General features: G+C 36.0%; 1 protein-coding gene across 1 annotated transcript; it reads right to left on the reverse strand.

The window, feature by feature from the left end:
- Window positions 1-5628: 5628 nt before the first annotated feature.
- On the reverse strand, window positions 5629-9322 carry HERK2 (hercules receptor kinase 2). The gene is made up of 2 exons (XM_088979587.1): window positions 9184-9322; window positions 5629-9064 (listed from the first exon to the last, which is right to left on the reverse strand). The coding sequence occupies exon 2, from the start codon at window positions 8527-8529 to the stop codon at window positions 6037-6039; it is 2493 nt and encodes an 830-aa protein (XP_088835713.1). The 5' UTR covers window positions 8530-9064; window positions 9184-9322; the 3' UTR covers window positions 5629-6036.
- Between the last annotated feature and the right edge of the window lie 8011 nt (window positions 9323-17333).

Consider the following 17333-nt stretch of genomic DNA (forward strand, 5'->3'; position numbering starts at 1 on the left):
GTCTGTTATGTCGGGTTGTGCGGAATTGGCTCAAAATCTTGTGCTCAAGCAAGGCCCGATTTACAACTCTATTGTTTGTAGAGTGAAACCCATCTTCCATTGTTTGACTATTATGTTGACTAACGATTGATTGGAGCCATATTACGTGCGATTCTAATTAGCTTACAGTACGTTTGGTTGCTGAGAAGGAAAAATTTATTTTCTTATTTTGGCATTCTGGTGTTTGATTGCTGAGAAGGGAAAATTACTGTTCATCGTGGCTTGGACGTTTCCTCTTCTTCTGCATCTTTTTTTTTTCGCTTGCCACTGCTACTTGAACCAACAACTATGAGCATGAATGCGGAGAAGACAACAAATCCCATGAACAAGCACAACTGGAAAAGCAAGTTGAAAGAGAAAAAGCTTACTGCGACATGAATACTCTTTTACCAAAACCGGAGGAGGCCACTGCACGTGTGGTTCCCTTTCTCACTGTTTCAGTGGGACCCTGCATTCCAAGTTTTGGGAAACGAAATTACACTATTTCTCAGTCCGTCTCACAAAACAAACGAATGAAAATGGGAATCTAAGAAAAATATTTCCATTTTCTCTTCTCGGTCGCATCAACCAAATAGACTGATAGTGTACGAAAAAGTAGAATCGGGGAGATATAGCTTACATCCTTATGCCCATGAGTAAAGAGTGGACATAAAATAATACAAAATATAAGATTTTGCACTTTATATATTTGTATTTGTAGGAGTCAAAGGATCATTTGTCACCCCAATTATTCCACTTCTTGACTCGCTTATTTTACCTGTTTGGCTAATGCCGAAAATCCTACACCTCCCTGTTAATTTTTCTCCCTTTTGTTTTGCCTCACACAATTCAAGCCTCCACGTGTTCAGCTTAATCCATAGCAAATACATTCTTTTAGTGGCATGCATGATATATCTTACATAAAAAGTTTTTTTTTTTCGTTTTGTTTGACAAAAAACATAAAATAAAATAAAGTAGGTAAGCCCAAAATGCGGGATTTAATTTCACCAAGATGGGGATTGTTTTTTGGGAATAAGTACTGGACTGCAATCCACCTAAGAAATCTGAAATTATAGCCCCCTCCTATAAACCGCCGCATCCTATTCATGAATTTGACATCAATCCATGGACAGGATTCAATCCGCCCCTAGAAATCTTAGCTCCACCCTAGGGGTGGATTCAACTATAAAAACCCTTTGTTTTTTTCCCATTGATTAACTTTTCACAATAACAAAATAAATAAATAAGTGAAGGAATAACAATAATGAATCGTTAAAAACTTTGTGTTGCAGTCAAGTTATCTTATTTCAATTAGCCTGCAAGATTGTTATCATGTAATCACCCTCCCTCTCATCTCTTATAGTTAATGATCTTATGTAAATGACCAAATAGTACCCCATTTGCATGGCTCTTAATAACAGGGACAAAATCTCCACCCTTACGAGATTTGTCTTCAAACAAATAATTCCCTTGCCTCAGGGCCATTAACATAGGGTTATCCCTTCCTAAAACAATGGACTCTTCCTAGCAAATAAACAAGAAGCAAGCTTAAAATTAAACACGTTTGAATCTTATGTATATATACCTTGTATCTGTTCCTCTCATAACAAATTCATTGAGAGTATTAATAGTGTAATTAAGTGCAACAATCTTTAGCAAGCTTATTTATGCTAGAAATGTATTAAAGTTAGAGTGCTACCAAAAATGAAGGATGGAAGCTTTGATGGATTGGCTGCCTATGCTTTAAAGATCTCCACACCACCATCATATCTCTCTAACTGAGGAAGCTCCAAACATCTCAAGCATCAAAGCTATTGAAGAAATTAAATGTTTTTGAAGCTGCTCAAAGGACATCTGCTACAACATCTCGTTGAGAAGAAGACTACATCAAATTGTGCTCAAATTGTATTTATATTTTAAGGACTTGATGTAATCAGTTGCATGATGCAATTTTAAATGCTCAACAAGACTAAGTTCAATAAAATAAACCTTAGAAACCATTAACTAAAATGTGTTTTGTTCCTAAGATTTCCTAAGCATAAACAAGATATTACAATCAGAAAAATAAAATTTTCAAAACCAATGAAAAAGATCTCCCAAACCTTTGGATTAGAATCTCCATTGTTTAAGTGTTGTATTGTCAATTAGGCAAGTTTAGCCTAACGGTGAAGCACAATCGACTACACCAGACAACATAGTTAATTAACTACAACAACCAAAGGATAAAATGTTAAGTCTATGAAGTATGCCATATCTGAAAAATATAGTCAACTAACTATGACAACCAAGGAATGAAATATGCCATATCTGAAAAGACTAGTCAACTATACAAAAAAAAAACATAGTTGACTAACCTAAATAGACTAAGTTCAAGTGATACTAGTTGATTGATATGGAGGAACCAATTGACTAAGAGAGAAAAAGATTCCTTCCTTCTTCAAGTAGCTAACTAGCAAAACTAATAGTTGGATACTTTGAAGAAATTTGATTGTTTGGACGCTCTAACGTTTATTGCCATCTATGGCCTTCCAACATGTTGGGGAAATTTCAAATCATTTCCAAGGAAGGACAAATCCCTCCAACAACTAGAAAATGGTCACTTGTACCCCAAACCCCTATAAATAAAGGAGTTCTATGTAATTTAAATCAGGAGGCAAGAAATTGAATCAATGCTTATGAGAAACAACCTGAACTTGCCATGCATGTAGTTTATATAGTTGTTTTCAAAGAGAGGAAGCTAGCTATAGTAATTTTGTTAAAGAGATCCTTGAGTTTCAATAATGTTTGAGGTGAGTAAAGTTGAGAAATTTTTGAGCTTGTATAGTCACACCCATCTATTGGAAGTCTCTTCACTGAGCTAAGAATCTATTGAGAACTCTAGCAACTGAATAGTTTGAGCTTGTATTATTAGATATACCTCCTATCTAGAGGCTTCTCTTGCTTGTCAATATGCTCTTGTGCTAAAGAAAGAAGTATCTTTGAGTAAGTAGGTGTTCAAAGTTTTTGAACACCATTAAAATCTTATTGGCACCTCTATTAAGCCCAACTACAAAGTCTGGTAGGCACCCAAAAGCCCTATTAGTTTACGTTATCTTGGCAACCATAAAGTCCAATTGGTTCAAGTATTGTAGTTACCCATAAAGTCCTGCTAGTGTAAAAGGCTTTGTTGGAGTCCAAGAAGTGTAGCTAGTAAGTAGAAATCCTTAGTGGTAGTTTGAAGTAGAGGATGTAGGCAGGGTTGGCTGGACCTCTATAAAGTTCTTATGTGCCTTACGTGTTTGTTTTTCTTTTCTTCAGGTTTTATTATTTGCCAACTTGATCTCAAATAACTGTAATACTTTGAGTTGGGCAAAGATATTATATTTATAACAAGCAAGAGTTGTAATGATATATATCCTTCAGTTTGAGAGGGAGTGTTAGAAATAACATAAAGAGTCTTCAAATGGGTAGAACAGTCTTGTTCTCTACTCAAAATGTATTAAGGAGGGCAATGAAGTCCTTTTATGTCATGATTTTCATTATAAATAGAAGTTAGGCATAGGTAGGAAATTGAGGCCATATTTGGTTCAATTCTCATTCTTTCTCATTTTTACCCATGATGAAATTCTAAAATGGAAAATAATGGATAAAAATACGTAGAATGAGAAAATATTGCTATCAACCAAACATTTTTTTTCCTAAAATTAAATTCTTTTCAGATTGACAAGTGTCCTATGTTGCTCATTTTCATTCTTCAAAAAAAATTGTCGGTATTCACAAACCACTAGCTTAGATCTCCAATGGACAATGTTTACCAATTGGCATAGATGTTTTGTAAAAGTACTTCCATAAAAGTGCTTTTATAAAACTACTTTCATAAAAATTCTTTTATAAAAGTACTTTCATAAAAGTGCTTTCCAAAAGTGCTTTTGTAAATGTACTTTTATAAAAGTGCTTTCATAAGTACTTTACTTTCATAAGTGTTTTCGTAAAAAGTACTTCCATAAAAGTACTTCGATAAAAGTGCTTTTATAAAAGTACTTTCGCAAAAGTGATTTTATAAAAGTGCTTTCGTAAAAGTACTTTCATAAAATTACTTCATAAAAGTACTTTCATAAAAGTGCTTTTATAAAAGTACTTTCATAAAGTGCTTTTATAAAAGTACTTCTATAAAAGTGCTTTCATAAAAGTGTTTTTATAAAGTATAATGTGCTTTTATAAAAGTATTGTTGTAAAAGCGCTTTCGTAAAAGTTCTTTTATAAAAGTACTTCCGTAAAAGTGCTTTCATAAAAATACTTTCATAAAAGTGCTTTTATAAAAGTACTTTTGTAAAAGTGCTTTTATAAAAGTACTTCCGTAAAAGTGCTTTTATAAAAGTACTTTTGTAAAAGTGCTTTATAATAGTACTTCCATAAAAGTGCTTTCATGTAAAAGTATTTTTGTAAAAGTGCTTTCATAAAAATTCTTTCATGTAAAAGTAATTTTATAAAAGTTCTTTCATGTAGAAGTAATTTTATAAAAATACTTTCATAAAAGTGCTTTTACAAAAGCAAACATCTATGTCAACAATTTTATAGGTAGAGTTTCCTCAAGGAATAAATTGAGAAAGATTGGGCATGATTATTTTTCATGCTGCAAGCTAGTAAATTTTTGTGCTATGAGGCAGATTTTTCATTCTAGAAAGAATTTGGTCATTAGCAAAAATTTTGTAACCAAACACTCTAATATTAATCATTTTTGCCCATTCTTACCTAGAATGAGCAAGAATTAAGAGAACGAGGCCCAGAGCAGCGAACCAAACATGGCCTGATTTTCTCTTTCATACCAGTTCTCTTTTTCTCCTCTCTTTCCCTTTCCTTTTATCTCACTTTCTAAAGAAGATCGCAAGTTACATGCTTATTTGATTACCACCCATTCATGGACTCTAAGGCCTTCTTTGTTTTCTAGGAAGAAAGGGGCGGGTAAGTTATTGGTAGGTCCCATGAAAAAGAAATAAATCTACATTTGTTTTCTGATATTGGTGGGTCTCATGGAAAAGAACAATTCCCAAGTGGCTCATTTACTTGGGAAAGTAATACTCTCATTAAATTTGGATAAATTATTTATCAATGCATGTCGAAAATTGCTAGTACGTGATCGGATAATATTGTCCATAAATCAATTATTATACACTTTTATCTAACAAATAAAAGAATACTTGTAAGTATTCTTATCTAAGTATTTTCCAAAAAAACACTTGCCCGATAATTGCATTCATCCAAATAAGTCATCTACTGAGACACAAATGAGGCCTAATATTACAACCTTAATGCTAATTTAATAGAACATCATGATTATGTTCTATGTTAGAATAGTGGCAATTATACATTTAAATATCTCTACACACTCTTTCAATATCTAACAGCATGTCTGATCTTTTTAAATGACGCTGCTGGGTCTGTGATCAGTAGTTAGGAACGACGGTGGCATTTGAGCCCAGATATGGGGTTTTATTCCCTTTAATTAGGATACGTTGCAACATATTTTCAATGCATGAACTCTATTCCACAAGACAAAAGTTTATATTTAGCCTGCACCAAATAATAAGATATATATATAACATTGCACTAGCTATCCACAGAAATCGTTCATGATCCATAGAAACAAGCAGAAAACTGTATATTTTTTCAGCTGCCCGAAACATTGAACCACTGATACAATATCCAACTGTTATCAATGAGACCTTGATCAGGAAGGACCTCAACAAATAAGAGTACAAACAAATGAATAACAACCTAGATAACAAATTTTGCACCATCAGAGTTTCTTCTCAAATCTCTCTCTCTAGTAGGTAATAGATTTATACATTAAGATCTTGATGGTTTCTATGGATTTAAGTAGAACTAACTCAAGAGAACGTAGACCTCTGAATGACTGCAACCAAAACTATCCCTGGTCTTCATCTGCCTTGTTGATGAACAAGCTGCCGGAATTCAATTCTGACCTAACAACCCAATCTGCTGATTTGCCTGGTCGATAGTTCTCCATTTCAGGTGGTTTCACATTGACTTGCTGGGTTCTCGCACTACCTCCTCTCCCTCCTCTAGAGTCCCAGGACCAGGAACACTACAGCTTGAAAATGAGTCATTACTAACTTTCCTGCGCATTGAAGCTTCATGCAGTTGCAAGACATACTCCAAGTTCCACAAGACATCTCCCATCGTGGGGCGGTTCTTCCCTTCATCAGCAAGGCATTTCTCTGCAATCTCCCCAAATTTCTTTAATGATTCTGGGGAGTAATTCCCTTCAAGTCGTGGATCCACAATGGTCTCAAGTGATCGTTGCTTTTGCCAGTGGAGTGCCCATTCTGCAAGATTGATCTGGTCTTTTGGCAAGCTTGGATTGATAACTGGACGTGCACAGACAACTTCAAACAGCACTACACCAAAGGAATAAACATCAGACTTTTCAGTCAATTGTTGTCTTCGAAAGTATTCAGGATCAAGGTACCCAAAGCTTCCTTTTACTGCAGTGCTAACATGGGTATGTTCTAAGGAAGGACCTGTTTTTGACAACCCAAAGTCAGCCATCTTTGCAACAAAGTTATCATCCAACAGTATGTTGGTTGTTTTAACGTCCCTGTGGATTATACTCCTTTCTGCCCCTGTGTGAAGGTAATGAAGTCCACGAGCAGCACCAATGCACACATCCAGTCGCTGCTTCCATGTTAATGGTGGGAGATCACTTCCAAAGAGATGACTCCTAAGGGTTCCATTTGCCATATACTCATACACCAAGATCATTTCATTGTGTTCATCACAGAATCCAATCATGGAAACCAGGTGCCTATGCCTGAGTTTTGATAGCATTTCAATCTCTGTCTCAAATTCTGCCAGGCCCTGCTCAGATTGTGGATTGGCCCGCTTGATTGCTGCCAGGATACCATCATCAATTTCACCCTTGTAAACCTTCCCAAACCCTCCAACTCCAATTACCAATGATTCATCAAAATTATTTGTTGCAGTTCGTATCTCTGCCAGTGTGAACCGCCTGCCAGTTCTAATAGAAACCATGGATCCATTTAGATTCGGATTTCCCCCTAATAATTTGGATCCCTTGGCATCAGTAGTGCTGTTTACAATGCTACCATGGAGGGAAAGTGGGCGCCATCCAGAAGGATTGGTTTTAGTACGACACATTTTTCTCCTCCGCTTGCACAAACAGAAGAATAGGGTACATAAAGCTGCAAGAAAAGCTGTTGAAGCTACACCTGCTCCAATACCTAACCAAAGAATCCAACTTGTTGTAGTTTTGCCTTTCCCTGCACTCCCACTTGGACCAGATCTCTCTGATACATAAGCAAGATTCCCATTTCTACTAAGCTTGAAAATCTCCAATCCATTCAGGAGTGCATCAGTCCCTGCAGCACCTGCAGCTGTCTCAGGTCCCAGTTGAATCCAAAGGCTTTTGATCTGTGAGGACAACGTTTCAAGGTAATCCTGATGATATGCCTTATTCATTCCCCTTGCACGAACAAATACATCAAAGTTCTGTGCTGCAGTACTGTTGTTTATGTAGATCCTGAAGATCCGCTGGTTTGCCTTGTCATACTGAAGTTCACAGAAATGTAAGCGGATTAAATAATCAAAGTTAGGATCCACATCAAATTTCCATGACATGTTGATCCTCTTCTCCAGGACTTCAGCATTGACCATGGATCTTGCCGTTTCATACACTTGAAGAGGTGCAATCAAAGAATCATTTGTGGATGAATAAGAAATGGTTGATTTGTTTCTCATTTCAGACCCATCCATTGGAATGAACATGTAGTTGAAGTCTTGTGCCCAGCTTCTAGAAAGATTCTGATCCTGGTTAGGTGAAAGCTCAGGACCTCCAACATTCAATCTATACATGGTTTCAATCCCCAATCCAACCAAATTCAAGCTGCTTTTTGCTCCATTTCCACCTACTTTACTTACAGAGTCCTCAAACAGTTTGTTGGTAACCGGAATAACTTCAATTGCATTGACGAAAGCAAATGATCCTTTGGTGGGTGTGAACCTGATAACAATCTCATTTGAAATGACATTAAAGAAGTATTCTTTCACCAAGGATAATGAATTCGGCTTCCTCCATGAAATTTCCCCTATAACACTGAACTCAGACAATAGCTTTAGACTGTTTGCTGTAACATCGAACAAAGACTCACTCATATTGTAGTTCTCAAAAGAGAACGGATGGAAATGGAGCCTAAAAAAATAGTTGCCGGGATCCACCGGAATTGTATAATTGGAATTTTCAGGGAATACCCGTGCAGACTTATACAATTTGTCATAGATTGAACTTTCAGAGGCTGTGTCATTCAAAGCTGCAATCCCTGGAAAACCGAGGGTGACGTTGTTATCGGGGACCATATCACCGACCCATGACCTACCATTGACATCGATTGTGGAATTCGTACCACAATCTATCAGAAACGATTTCTTCTCAGCTTCTCCAGTTCGAACCAAAATAGAAACGCAGACCAGACAAATCAGACCCAAAACCCCCATCCTTAGGGCTTCTTAGGAAGAAGTTAAGCCACAAGTTGGGGTTTTCTCTATGACTACTGAAAGGAAAAAATGGTAGAAAAAGAAAACCTTACGTCGAACCAATTAAAGTTCAAGAAAAAGGCATATGTAAGAAAACTCAACTTATGAATCAGTCAAACAACTTTATCTCCACTAACTGGAATTTTCCTTTTTCACAAACCTAAATACGAAGTTCTTCAAGAACCCAGATGAGGAAAATCTCTATCTAATCAACCATGCCAATCTTCAAATCTGATTTTCTACATAATGAATGAATGAATGAATGAATGAATGAACAAAGAACATGAACAATAGAAATTCAGGTTTCAGCAGAAACGTGAACTTATCTCCGGTAAATCCATCTGGGTTTTTCCTTTTCCTGTATTTGCACCGAATACTATAAACCCAGCTTAACTCCTTCAGTTATCAGCCAATCTTCGATCAAGATAACAGATTTCTTTCCTTTCCTTCCGAAAAGAACTTGCAGATCTGAGCCCAGAAAAGAAGCAGCCAAACCCTTGAAAAAAAAAAAAAAAAAAAAACTCTAAAAACAACACGCCAATGAACTAACTGATTAATCTTGCTTTGCCTTATCAATGAGTCTGAAAAGACCAGAGAAAAGATAACAAGTTGAACCTTCTGGACATGAGATCATGATATATGCCTCTTTCTCTCTCCCTCTCTCCTTTTTTTTAACAGAGCAAAGAGTCTTTGATGGAGCCACAACGAATCTAGCTTCCACTACTTCTTTTAACTTTTGCTCACAAAATTACTTAATCCGATCACTCTATTTCATTTTTTTTAATTAGTTTAGTGCGGCAGCTGGGGCTGCCAGTGATAGACCTCCATTATTTTGAGGGGTGGGGCACATGCTATTGTCCCGAACGTGATAAACACTAACAGGACATATTTTATTAGTATTCCGAAATTACCCCTGTATTCTCTCTTATTTATTACCTTGCTCGGGCCATTATTGCCCTTTCAAATACCAAGGAGAAAAACACTTGTTTACTAGATTGCATGTCACCAATTAACAACCATGGGTCGCCTCGAAGAAAAAAAAAAAAAAAAAAAAACTAGATTGCAAATTTTATCAAAAATCTCCAAAACAACCGCAAATATTTTAGATCTTAGAAGTTTTTCCAATTTGCTTCAAAAGGGGGAACATAGGTATGGTTTTTCCACTTTCTTTGATAATATTTTGTGTTTTGTTTGGATGGTTAGAAACACTTCTATTTAAGTAGATCTAATCCCTTTTGTTGAAAATGTTACATTTTTTTGTGGTATAAGTAAGTATATTTATATGATTTATTGAAATTTCTTGTAAGATGTTTATATTTTTTTTTGTAATTTTTGGAAAATAATAATATTTATTCTTTTTTTCATTATTTTGTGTGATTTAACCATAAAGATTTACCATCTATGGTTGATCTACCATTGTCCTTTTTTTAATAGAAATCTCATCTAAAATATTTATTTTGTTTTATTTTTTTGTAAGTTTTATTTTAGAACAAAAAATATTTATTTTTTCTAATTTTTATTGTGATCTAACTATAAATGCTTACTATGTTGTAAATCTATGGATGATCTACCATATCCATAGAGTTATTTAGATTTTCGGTTACATATTTATTTTATATTTTTGTTGTAATTTTCAAAATAAAAATTATTGTTTCAATAAGAATAAATAATTGTTTAAAAGCTATAGAAAATGTTTGATTAAATAATTGTTACATAATTGGATTTAAAATGTTGCATAATTATTTGATTCAATAATTGTTTAATTGGATTAAATAACACTTGAAAAATGTTTAAAACAATTACACCCGATCTTTGCTTGGTCTGTCGTTTAAACCTCCAATTTACCTCGAATGCCCCATCATACCCTTTCGATCCTTTTGAAACACCAAAAAATCCCAACTTTTACCCCAAAAGCCCTTAGATTCACCATTAAACCTTCTCGGTACCGATCCGATGGCCCCAATCGACCCCCACTTACACCTCAACTGTTAGATCTGGCACCATCATCAGACACAAAACTTCTCAAAATACCTACCCACGAAGTTTGAACTCAAGATTCCCCTGTTCATCCACCCGTCAAATCGAGATTCCATTTCAACCTCTTTCATTAGCCTAAAATGCTTAGAACCCAAATTCCTTTGATCTTGACACATTCAAACCAATCATACCACACCATTAAACTCTGAACACATCAAAACACCTACCCATAAAGCTTCAACCCTAGATTCCCTCGCTTGCCCTTTTATCAAGCCAAGATTTCGTTCCAAAACATCAATTTGACGTAAATTCCTATGATCTTGACTCTCCAAGACTAATCAGACATCTCCATCATATCTTGGACACCTCCAAACATCCACCTATAATCTTTCATCCCAAAACACCTTTGCTTACCCCTCCATCACACTAAGATTCAATTTTAAGGCTCCAAATTGATCAAATCAAGCCCTTTTCTAGATTTGCTAGATCAGGGCTCATTTAGGCTGATCTAACCTAGTAATCAGTCCAAAACCCCCCAAAAACTTCACCCTACCAATTTTCACTAAAAATACCCCCATTTACCTTCAACCAAACCAAGATTTTTCAAGGCTCCAAATTGGCCGAATCCCAAGTCCTTTTGATCTGAACCCATTTGACCCGATTTGATTTTACCATTCACCTCAAACTACTGAAAAACCCTACCTTGAGAAGTTTCATCCAAAACAGACCCTGTTTGCCCCTTAATTACACCTAGATTCCGTTCCGAGCACCCCAAACTAGCTTAATCAAACCTTTTCTAGATTTTTTCGATCTAGGCCTATTTGGCCCAATCCTACCCTACCAAACAACTCAGGGGCTCCTAAAACCCCACCCTGTCAAAATTTAGTCAAAAATACCCCCATTTACCCATCTATGGGGAAAGATTTCGTTTCCATCAATCTCACTAACATATTGACACAAAACCCCTCTTTGTGATCAGACCGATCTCAATCATCTTTTATCTTTAAACCGGAACCACCCATCATCGAACCAAACCCCAATTTGACCCATTAAACCTTTTTTGGCCGGCGTGAGCAAAGCTGCCACCACCCCCCGGTTTTTCTTAAAATTGTGAAACTGCCCCTGGGTGTTCCTTAAAAAGAGACTGGGATGAAATCACCCCCCACGCAATCTTGTGGGGGGGCTGATTAAGAGCTCTGGGAGAGCGAGAGCAAAGAAAAGGGAGAGAGAGAGGCAAGAATAACGAGAGTCGAGAGGAGAGTTCTGGAAGGGAGAGAACGCCATTCGTCCCCTGCTCCACGGCGGCGGTGAACAAAGAATAACCCGGCGCAGTGAATAGTTATGGTCGCCAATTGGATTCCGGCGGATCCTTATCATTTCTGTGAACTGCGTCCTGGAAATTGTCATCAGTATCAGTCGCTGCTTGCAGTACCAACCAAATTCATGCCATAACACAGACCCAGTTGAAGCTCAACTTCATCTCGTAAATCTCTTTTCGTTTCTTTGTTTTGCTTCTCGGCTGACACCCACCCTTGCTCAAATGCGATATTCAATCGCAGACCATGAGAGACGGCAGTGAAATGTGTTGATGTTTTATTTCTTTCTACTTTCCTTCGCTGGCGTTCAGTGGCTTGATTTCCTTCTTTTTATGTTCTTTTCGTTTTCTGTTTTTCCGATGTGAATTAGTATAGGATCCAAATTCGTGGTTTAAGTTAGTAATGGGGTCACCACCGAAATCCCCTGTTTTCTGATTCTCTCGCGTGAATATTGATTAAGAGGGGGGTTGTTATTCTTTCCTTACCTTCTGTTTATAGGATTGTTCTGTGCTATACTGAGAATTCCTTAGTCGTCATCTGTAGTTTATCATCCTTATTGATGCTGCACCACTCTCTCGTAGTTGTTAAGTATGGTTTTCACTCTTTTGCTCTATTTTGTTTTAGAAACAAAGTTCAAAGCGGCATGTAGTTTTTCAGACGTCTTAGCTAATGTTGTTCTTCGTTAATTGCATCTGCTACTCTGAAGACCATGTTTACATTACATGATAATGCCTGACAAGTCTCAGATTTAATTCAATACCATTGTCTCGATGTTTGTGCTCAGATATTTTTGCTTTGTGCTTTTCCTTCATTAGCTTCTAATTCTGAACCAGAGAATCAATAGATCCATTGGTTTTTGTGTGGAAAATTGTTTTTAATAGCTTGTTCGATCACAGGAAGTCACCTATATGGATTCCGACAGGAAACAAATAAACAGACGAGTAAGGAGATATCAGTAAATATAAGTGGTTACAGTAAACAGACATGAGGATAAAAAAAATGCAGTAAAAATAAGAAGCAAAAATGGAAAATTGAAAACCTGTTATGTTGGTATCGGACCAAGGAATCAGGTAATTTGGTTGACAGATTAAAATATATTTGCAGGGTAAGAGCAAGTTTCTGAAGGGTGAACGGTAATAAGAATGAAGTAAAAAATTAATTAAAGTAATAAAATATAAAATATAAAAATTAAATGATCCAAAAGAAGTTAAAAAAATTTTGAAAACTAAAAAATGATGAAAATCGGGTTTTATAGGAAAATAACATAAGCATATGATAAAACCAAATAATATATATATATATATATATATATATATATGCTTATTTATTTTTCTAAGCATATATATCATATGCTTATGTCATCATCTCTTTATATATATATATAAAGATGAAATAAAAAAAAAATCTATTGTTAGTTTATTCTTGATTTGTTTGGTTTTATTGATTATTAATCGCTCTAACTTGTTCTATTTTATGCTTGTATGGAACCCCCTATGGGCCCCACCCATAGGACTCGGGAGAGGGGTGCGTAACCCCTTCCCTCTCCCATCCAAGTCTTACCCACATTGGTTCGAACTGGTGCCTTATGTTTTGGAGTCACTATTTAAACAAAGTATTTTAAAACCATTCTCGGATGTCCCATCACCTCCATTTCCTAATCTGATGGGTGGCGACTCCGTTCCAAGCTCAAGTGGCAAGTGAGCCGTTTTTTCAACGCTCACAACACTTAAAAATGTTTTAAAAATTACAGAAAAAAGGCATTGATATATTTTACCTAATGATCTATAATTTGAACGCGAACATAATTATGGCTTAAAAAATATGAAAATAAATGCTATTTGTTTAATTGGATTACATAACACTTGAAAAATGTTTGAAAAATTATAGGAAAAATGATTTCCTAGTAAAACTTGAAAACCTGTTTAAAAATAATTGAAAATAGATAATTTATTTAATAATTGAATATGGATTTGATTCATGTAAATATGACGGATACTTGGATTTTACAAATGTAAATGTCAACATGATATTTTATAAACTTGAAGTGTTTTTTTAATTACATTTTACATTTATGATTTATTATTTATAAGTATTTTATCGGTTATTATTCTAAAATTCTAAATTTTATTTAACTTTTATGCATATAAATTATGATAGTATGATATTTGGAATTTTGAATTTGATCATTTAAGTTATCCACATGGCACTTAAAAGACAGAAGAATAAGATATCAATTGGAGATATGATAAAAATGTTTATGGAAATCAACTTCATGCAAAATGTAACTTTTATAGGCAAGTGATGAATGGTGGTGGTGTGACCTATTTGAAACATCACTCGGCAAGAGGATATCCAAATACTGTTGATTGCCCTAAGTCCCCAACAGAAATTTCCAACGCAATGTAAAAGCATCTCAAAGAACAAGAGATGTTGAAACAACAACAAGAAAAGAATAAAAATGATAAGAACATTGAGGCCTAGGGATGATGATAATGGTGAGGAGGGACAAGACATAGAAGTAAGGTCTTAACACTTTACACAGATGACGATGACATGCAAAACAAAAAGCATATGATATAGAAAAACATGCATTGCGAGCTGCACAACAGGAAGAAGAGCTAATACAATGATTTCAAAGAAGTAAATTCCTATTTAGGGATTCAGAGTATTGAGGGGGTCGTGATTCATCATAAGCATCAGTGTATAAGGGTAAGAGCAAATTGTTCTATATGCAAGGCATTAAAGTATTTGGAAAATTAAAACCCTCCAAAAAATCAAGTAGAGACACTCCTAGCATTTAGGGGATGGATAGATTTTTTTAACTTCTTATAAGATGCTAAACAAGAATTATATCTAGGGTGTACAAGATTCTCAAAACTTCCTTCATTTTGAGGCTATTTGATATAAAGTATTTGTATGAATGGGGTAATAAGTTATTCACTACATTGGTTGAATTGTTCAAAGAGGTGCTCCTAGATGGTAATCAAGTACCAAGCTCTTTCTATAAAAACTGAAAAGATTATGGGAAACCTTAGACTTAAGTAAGAAAAGATGGATGCATGTCCAAATGATTGTATGTTGTTTTGGAAAAACATAGTAATGATGAGATTTGTTCTATGTGTGGTGCTTAAAGATGGAAACCAAATGGTGACCATGAGAACAATACTGATGGGACGTTTGCTACAAAGGAGAGAAATATTCTTGCGAAGGTCCTATATCATTTTTCTTTAAAACCAAGGTTATAACATCTTTCCATATCAACCAAAACTCCCTTTCTCAAAACTTGGCATGAAAACAAACGTATCAAGGATGGCTTTATGACATACTCTACTGACTCTCCTTAGAAGGACTTCGATGCTAAGTATCCAGGCTTTTTTGTTGAACCTCGCAAAGTTACACTTGGTTTGGCAAGTGGTGGCATAAATTCATTTAGAACATTTAGTGTCATGTATAGTACACGTCCACTGGTTTTGATTCCATATAATTTTCCCATATGGATGTGTATAAAACAATGTTATATGCTTTTGTCATTGATCATTCCTAGTCAAAATGTTCTTGAAAATGATATTGATGTGTACTTGCAACCCCTTATTGCTAAACTCAAGAAATTATGGGAGCATGATGTAGAAACATATGATTCATTTATTAAATAGAACTTCCAATATATGGTAATTTGTTAGGTCAGAATACCAAAGGGAGATATGCACGTCCATCATGTAACAATGAAACTTGTTTTCATTGGTTGAAGTTGGTAGACAGTGTATGTCCTTAGCTCCAATTAGACTGATGTACATAAACATTTATCGGTAAATAAATAAATTATATTATTGTTTCATATTCATATTAATATGTTTTCTATGTATTATCCCTTAAACTGAACACTTATGAGACTCGTGTTACTTTAGAATGTTCTCAACCATTGGATAGACTTGGGGAGTTTATCCTGACAAGGATGACACTGTTATGCTGCTAAGTAGTTTGAACAATTTGTCTCAACTGTTAGGGTTAGACCCAAAGCATAGGCGGTGGGTGTTTGGTGTTTGGAAGAAACATTAAACCTAGACTAATTTTCAGTTATGCCCTACACTAAGTAGATGATCAGACTGCCTTTGATATGCCAACCAGTGAGATCCATTAAGGGTCAAATATCTGGGCATGTTGGATCTAGACTAAGCCCATGCTGATTGGTTTAGGGGTTTATTACCCTAAGTAGTGAATTCAGCCCAATCTCTTTCAAAGGTGGGGACCAAACCCTTATTAACTTGTGTGAGACCTTTATGGATCCCACACCATACAATATCTGGCCCACCATGAAACACTTAAGGACATGAGCCTTTAAGAGAGCTGGGCCTAAGGTCCACTACTAATATAATTAGTTAAATTGTCATGTGATTTGGATCAAAACTGGGCTTGAATATGGGTATGGAGCATCTATCCTATCAAGAGGATAATGTTTATCAAGAAGAAAGGCTCTGATCTAAATCAAAATTTGATCATCTCCTAATTGGATTGTGAGTCTTGCTCTATAAGAAGATAAGAAGATAAAGAGAGAAGAGGGTGAACCAATCTTGAATTATGCACATTCTTGATCTCTCTTTTTCTTTCATATCTCTCAAGAAACCCTACCATGACCTTGGCTTTTCAAGAACTAATTTCTATCAATTTTCTTCTATGTTTTGTACGAAAAACATTAAATAAATTCAGGCTCACTCATCCCACTTGATTCAAGTAAGTTGGATAGCAAATTTGCTAAAATTAGAGTTGTTGAATCTGTTTCTCCTGTACATTGCACCATCTTCAGTTGGATGATGATTTTGGGACTGATATTTGGTATAAACTTTCACCTTGGGAGCTGTGATTTGTGGTCTTCGTATTAGTTATAATCTCCTTTCAAATAGGCTACTGGCACATGCACACCCGTACAACTGTTAGGAAGGCCTTCAACCCGTTCTGCTGCATGACCTAGCGGCAGAACCATCATGTGCCTCGATTGTGGCTCCACCACCATGAACATTTGGAACCCACCAAACAACGTGCATAGGTACCCACGGCGGAGTGAACTACACACCTCCACGTGCCTATAGCCCGCTAGTAGGAAGCAAGAAACCCCAACGAAGGCAAGGTTGTGGTGACGTTGCCAGAACACATCTTTACTCTCACAATGAAGGAACTATGAGCCTTGGCTGCCATAACCAAATTGGTGGAGAAGATGGTCTGTCCGGTATGCAGTGACTTGAGCCTCACCGGATTTATGCAAATAGCAAACAACCCTAGGCCATAGCACTAAGCGGGCGGCCCCCACTACAGGTTTGTTAATACCAACAACGCATTGTTGGTCACCTCCTTCTTCCGCATTTACCCCAACACAAAAGGGCATAGAATGAGAAAAATACTCTACGTAGGGGCGAGGTAATAAGCCGCCAATGTCAGAAAACTGGGACTCTATCTTGTTGATGCCAAAACCCTTACCCC

The sequence above is a fragment of the Nelumbo lutea genome, chromosome 3 (genome assembly GCF_056320005.1).
Source record: "Nelumbo lutea isolate HS-2025 chromosome 3, American lotus-T2T, whole genome shotgun sequence".
NCBI classification, from domain to species: domain Eukaryota; kingdom Viridiplantae; phylum Streptophyta; class Magnoliopsida; order Proteales; family Nelumbonaceae; genus Nelumbo; species Nelumbo lutea.

Coding starts and splice junctions, on each gene's coding strand:
- HERK2 (XM_088979587.1), bottom strand. CDS start 8,529: ATGGGGGTTTTGGGTCTGATTTGTCTGGTCTGCGTTTCTATTTTGGTT.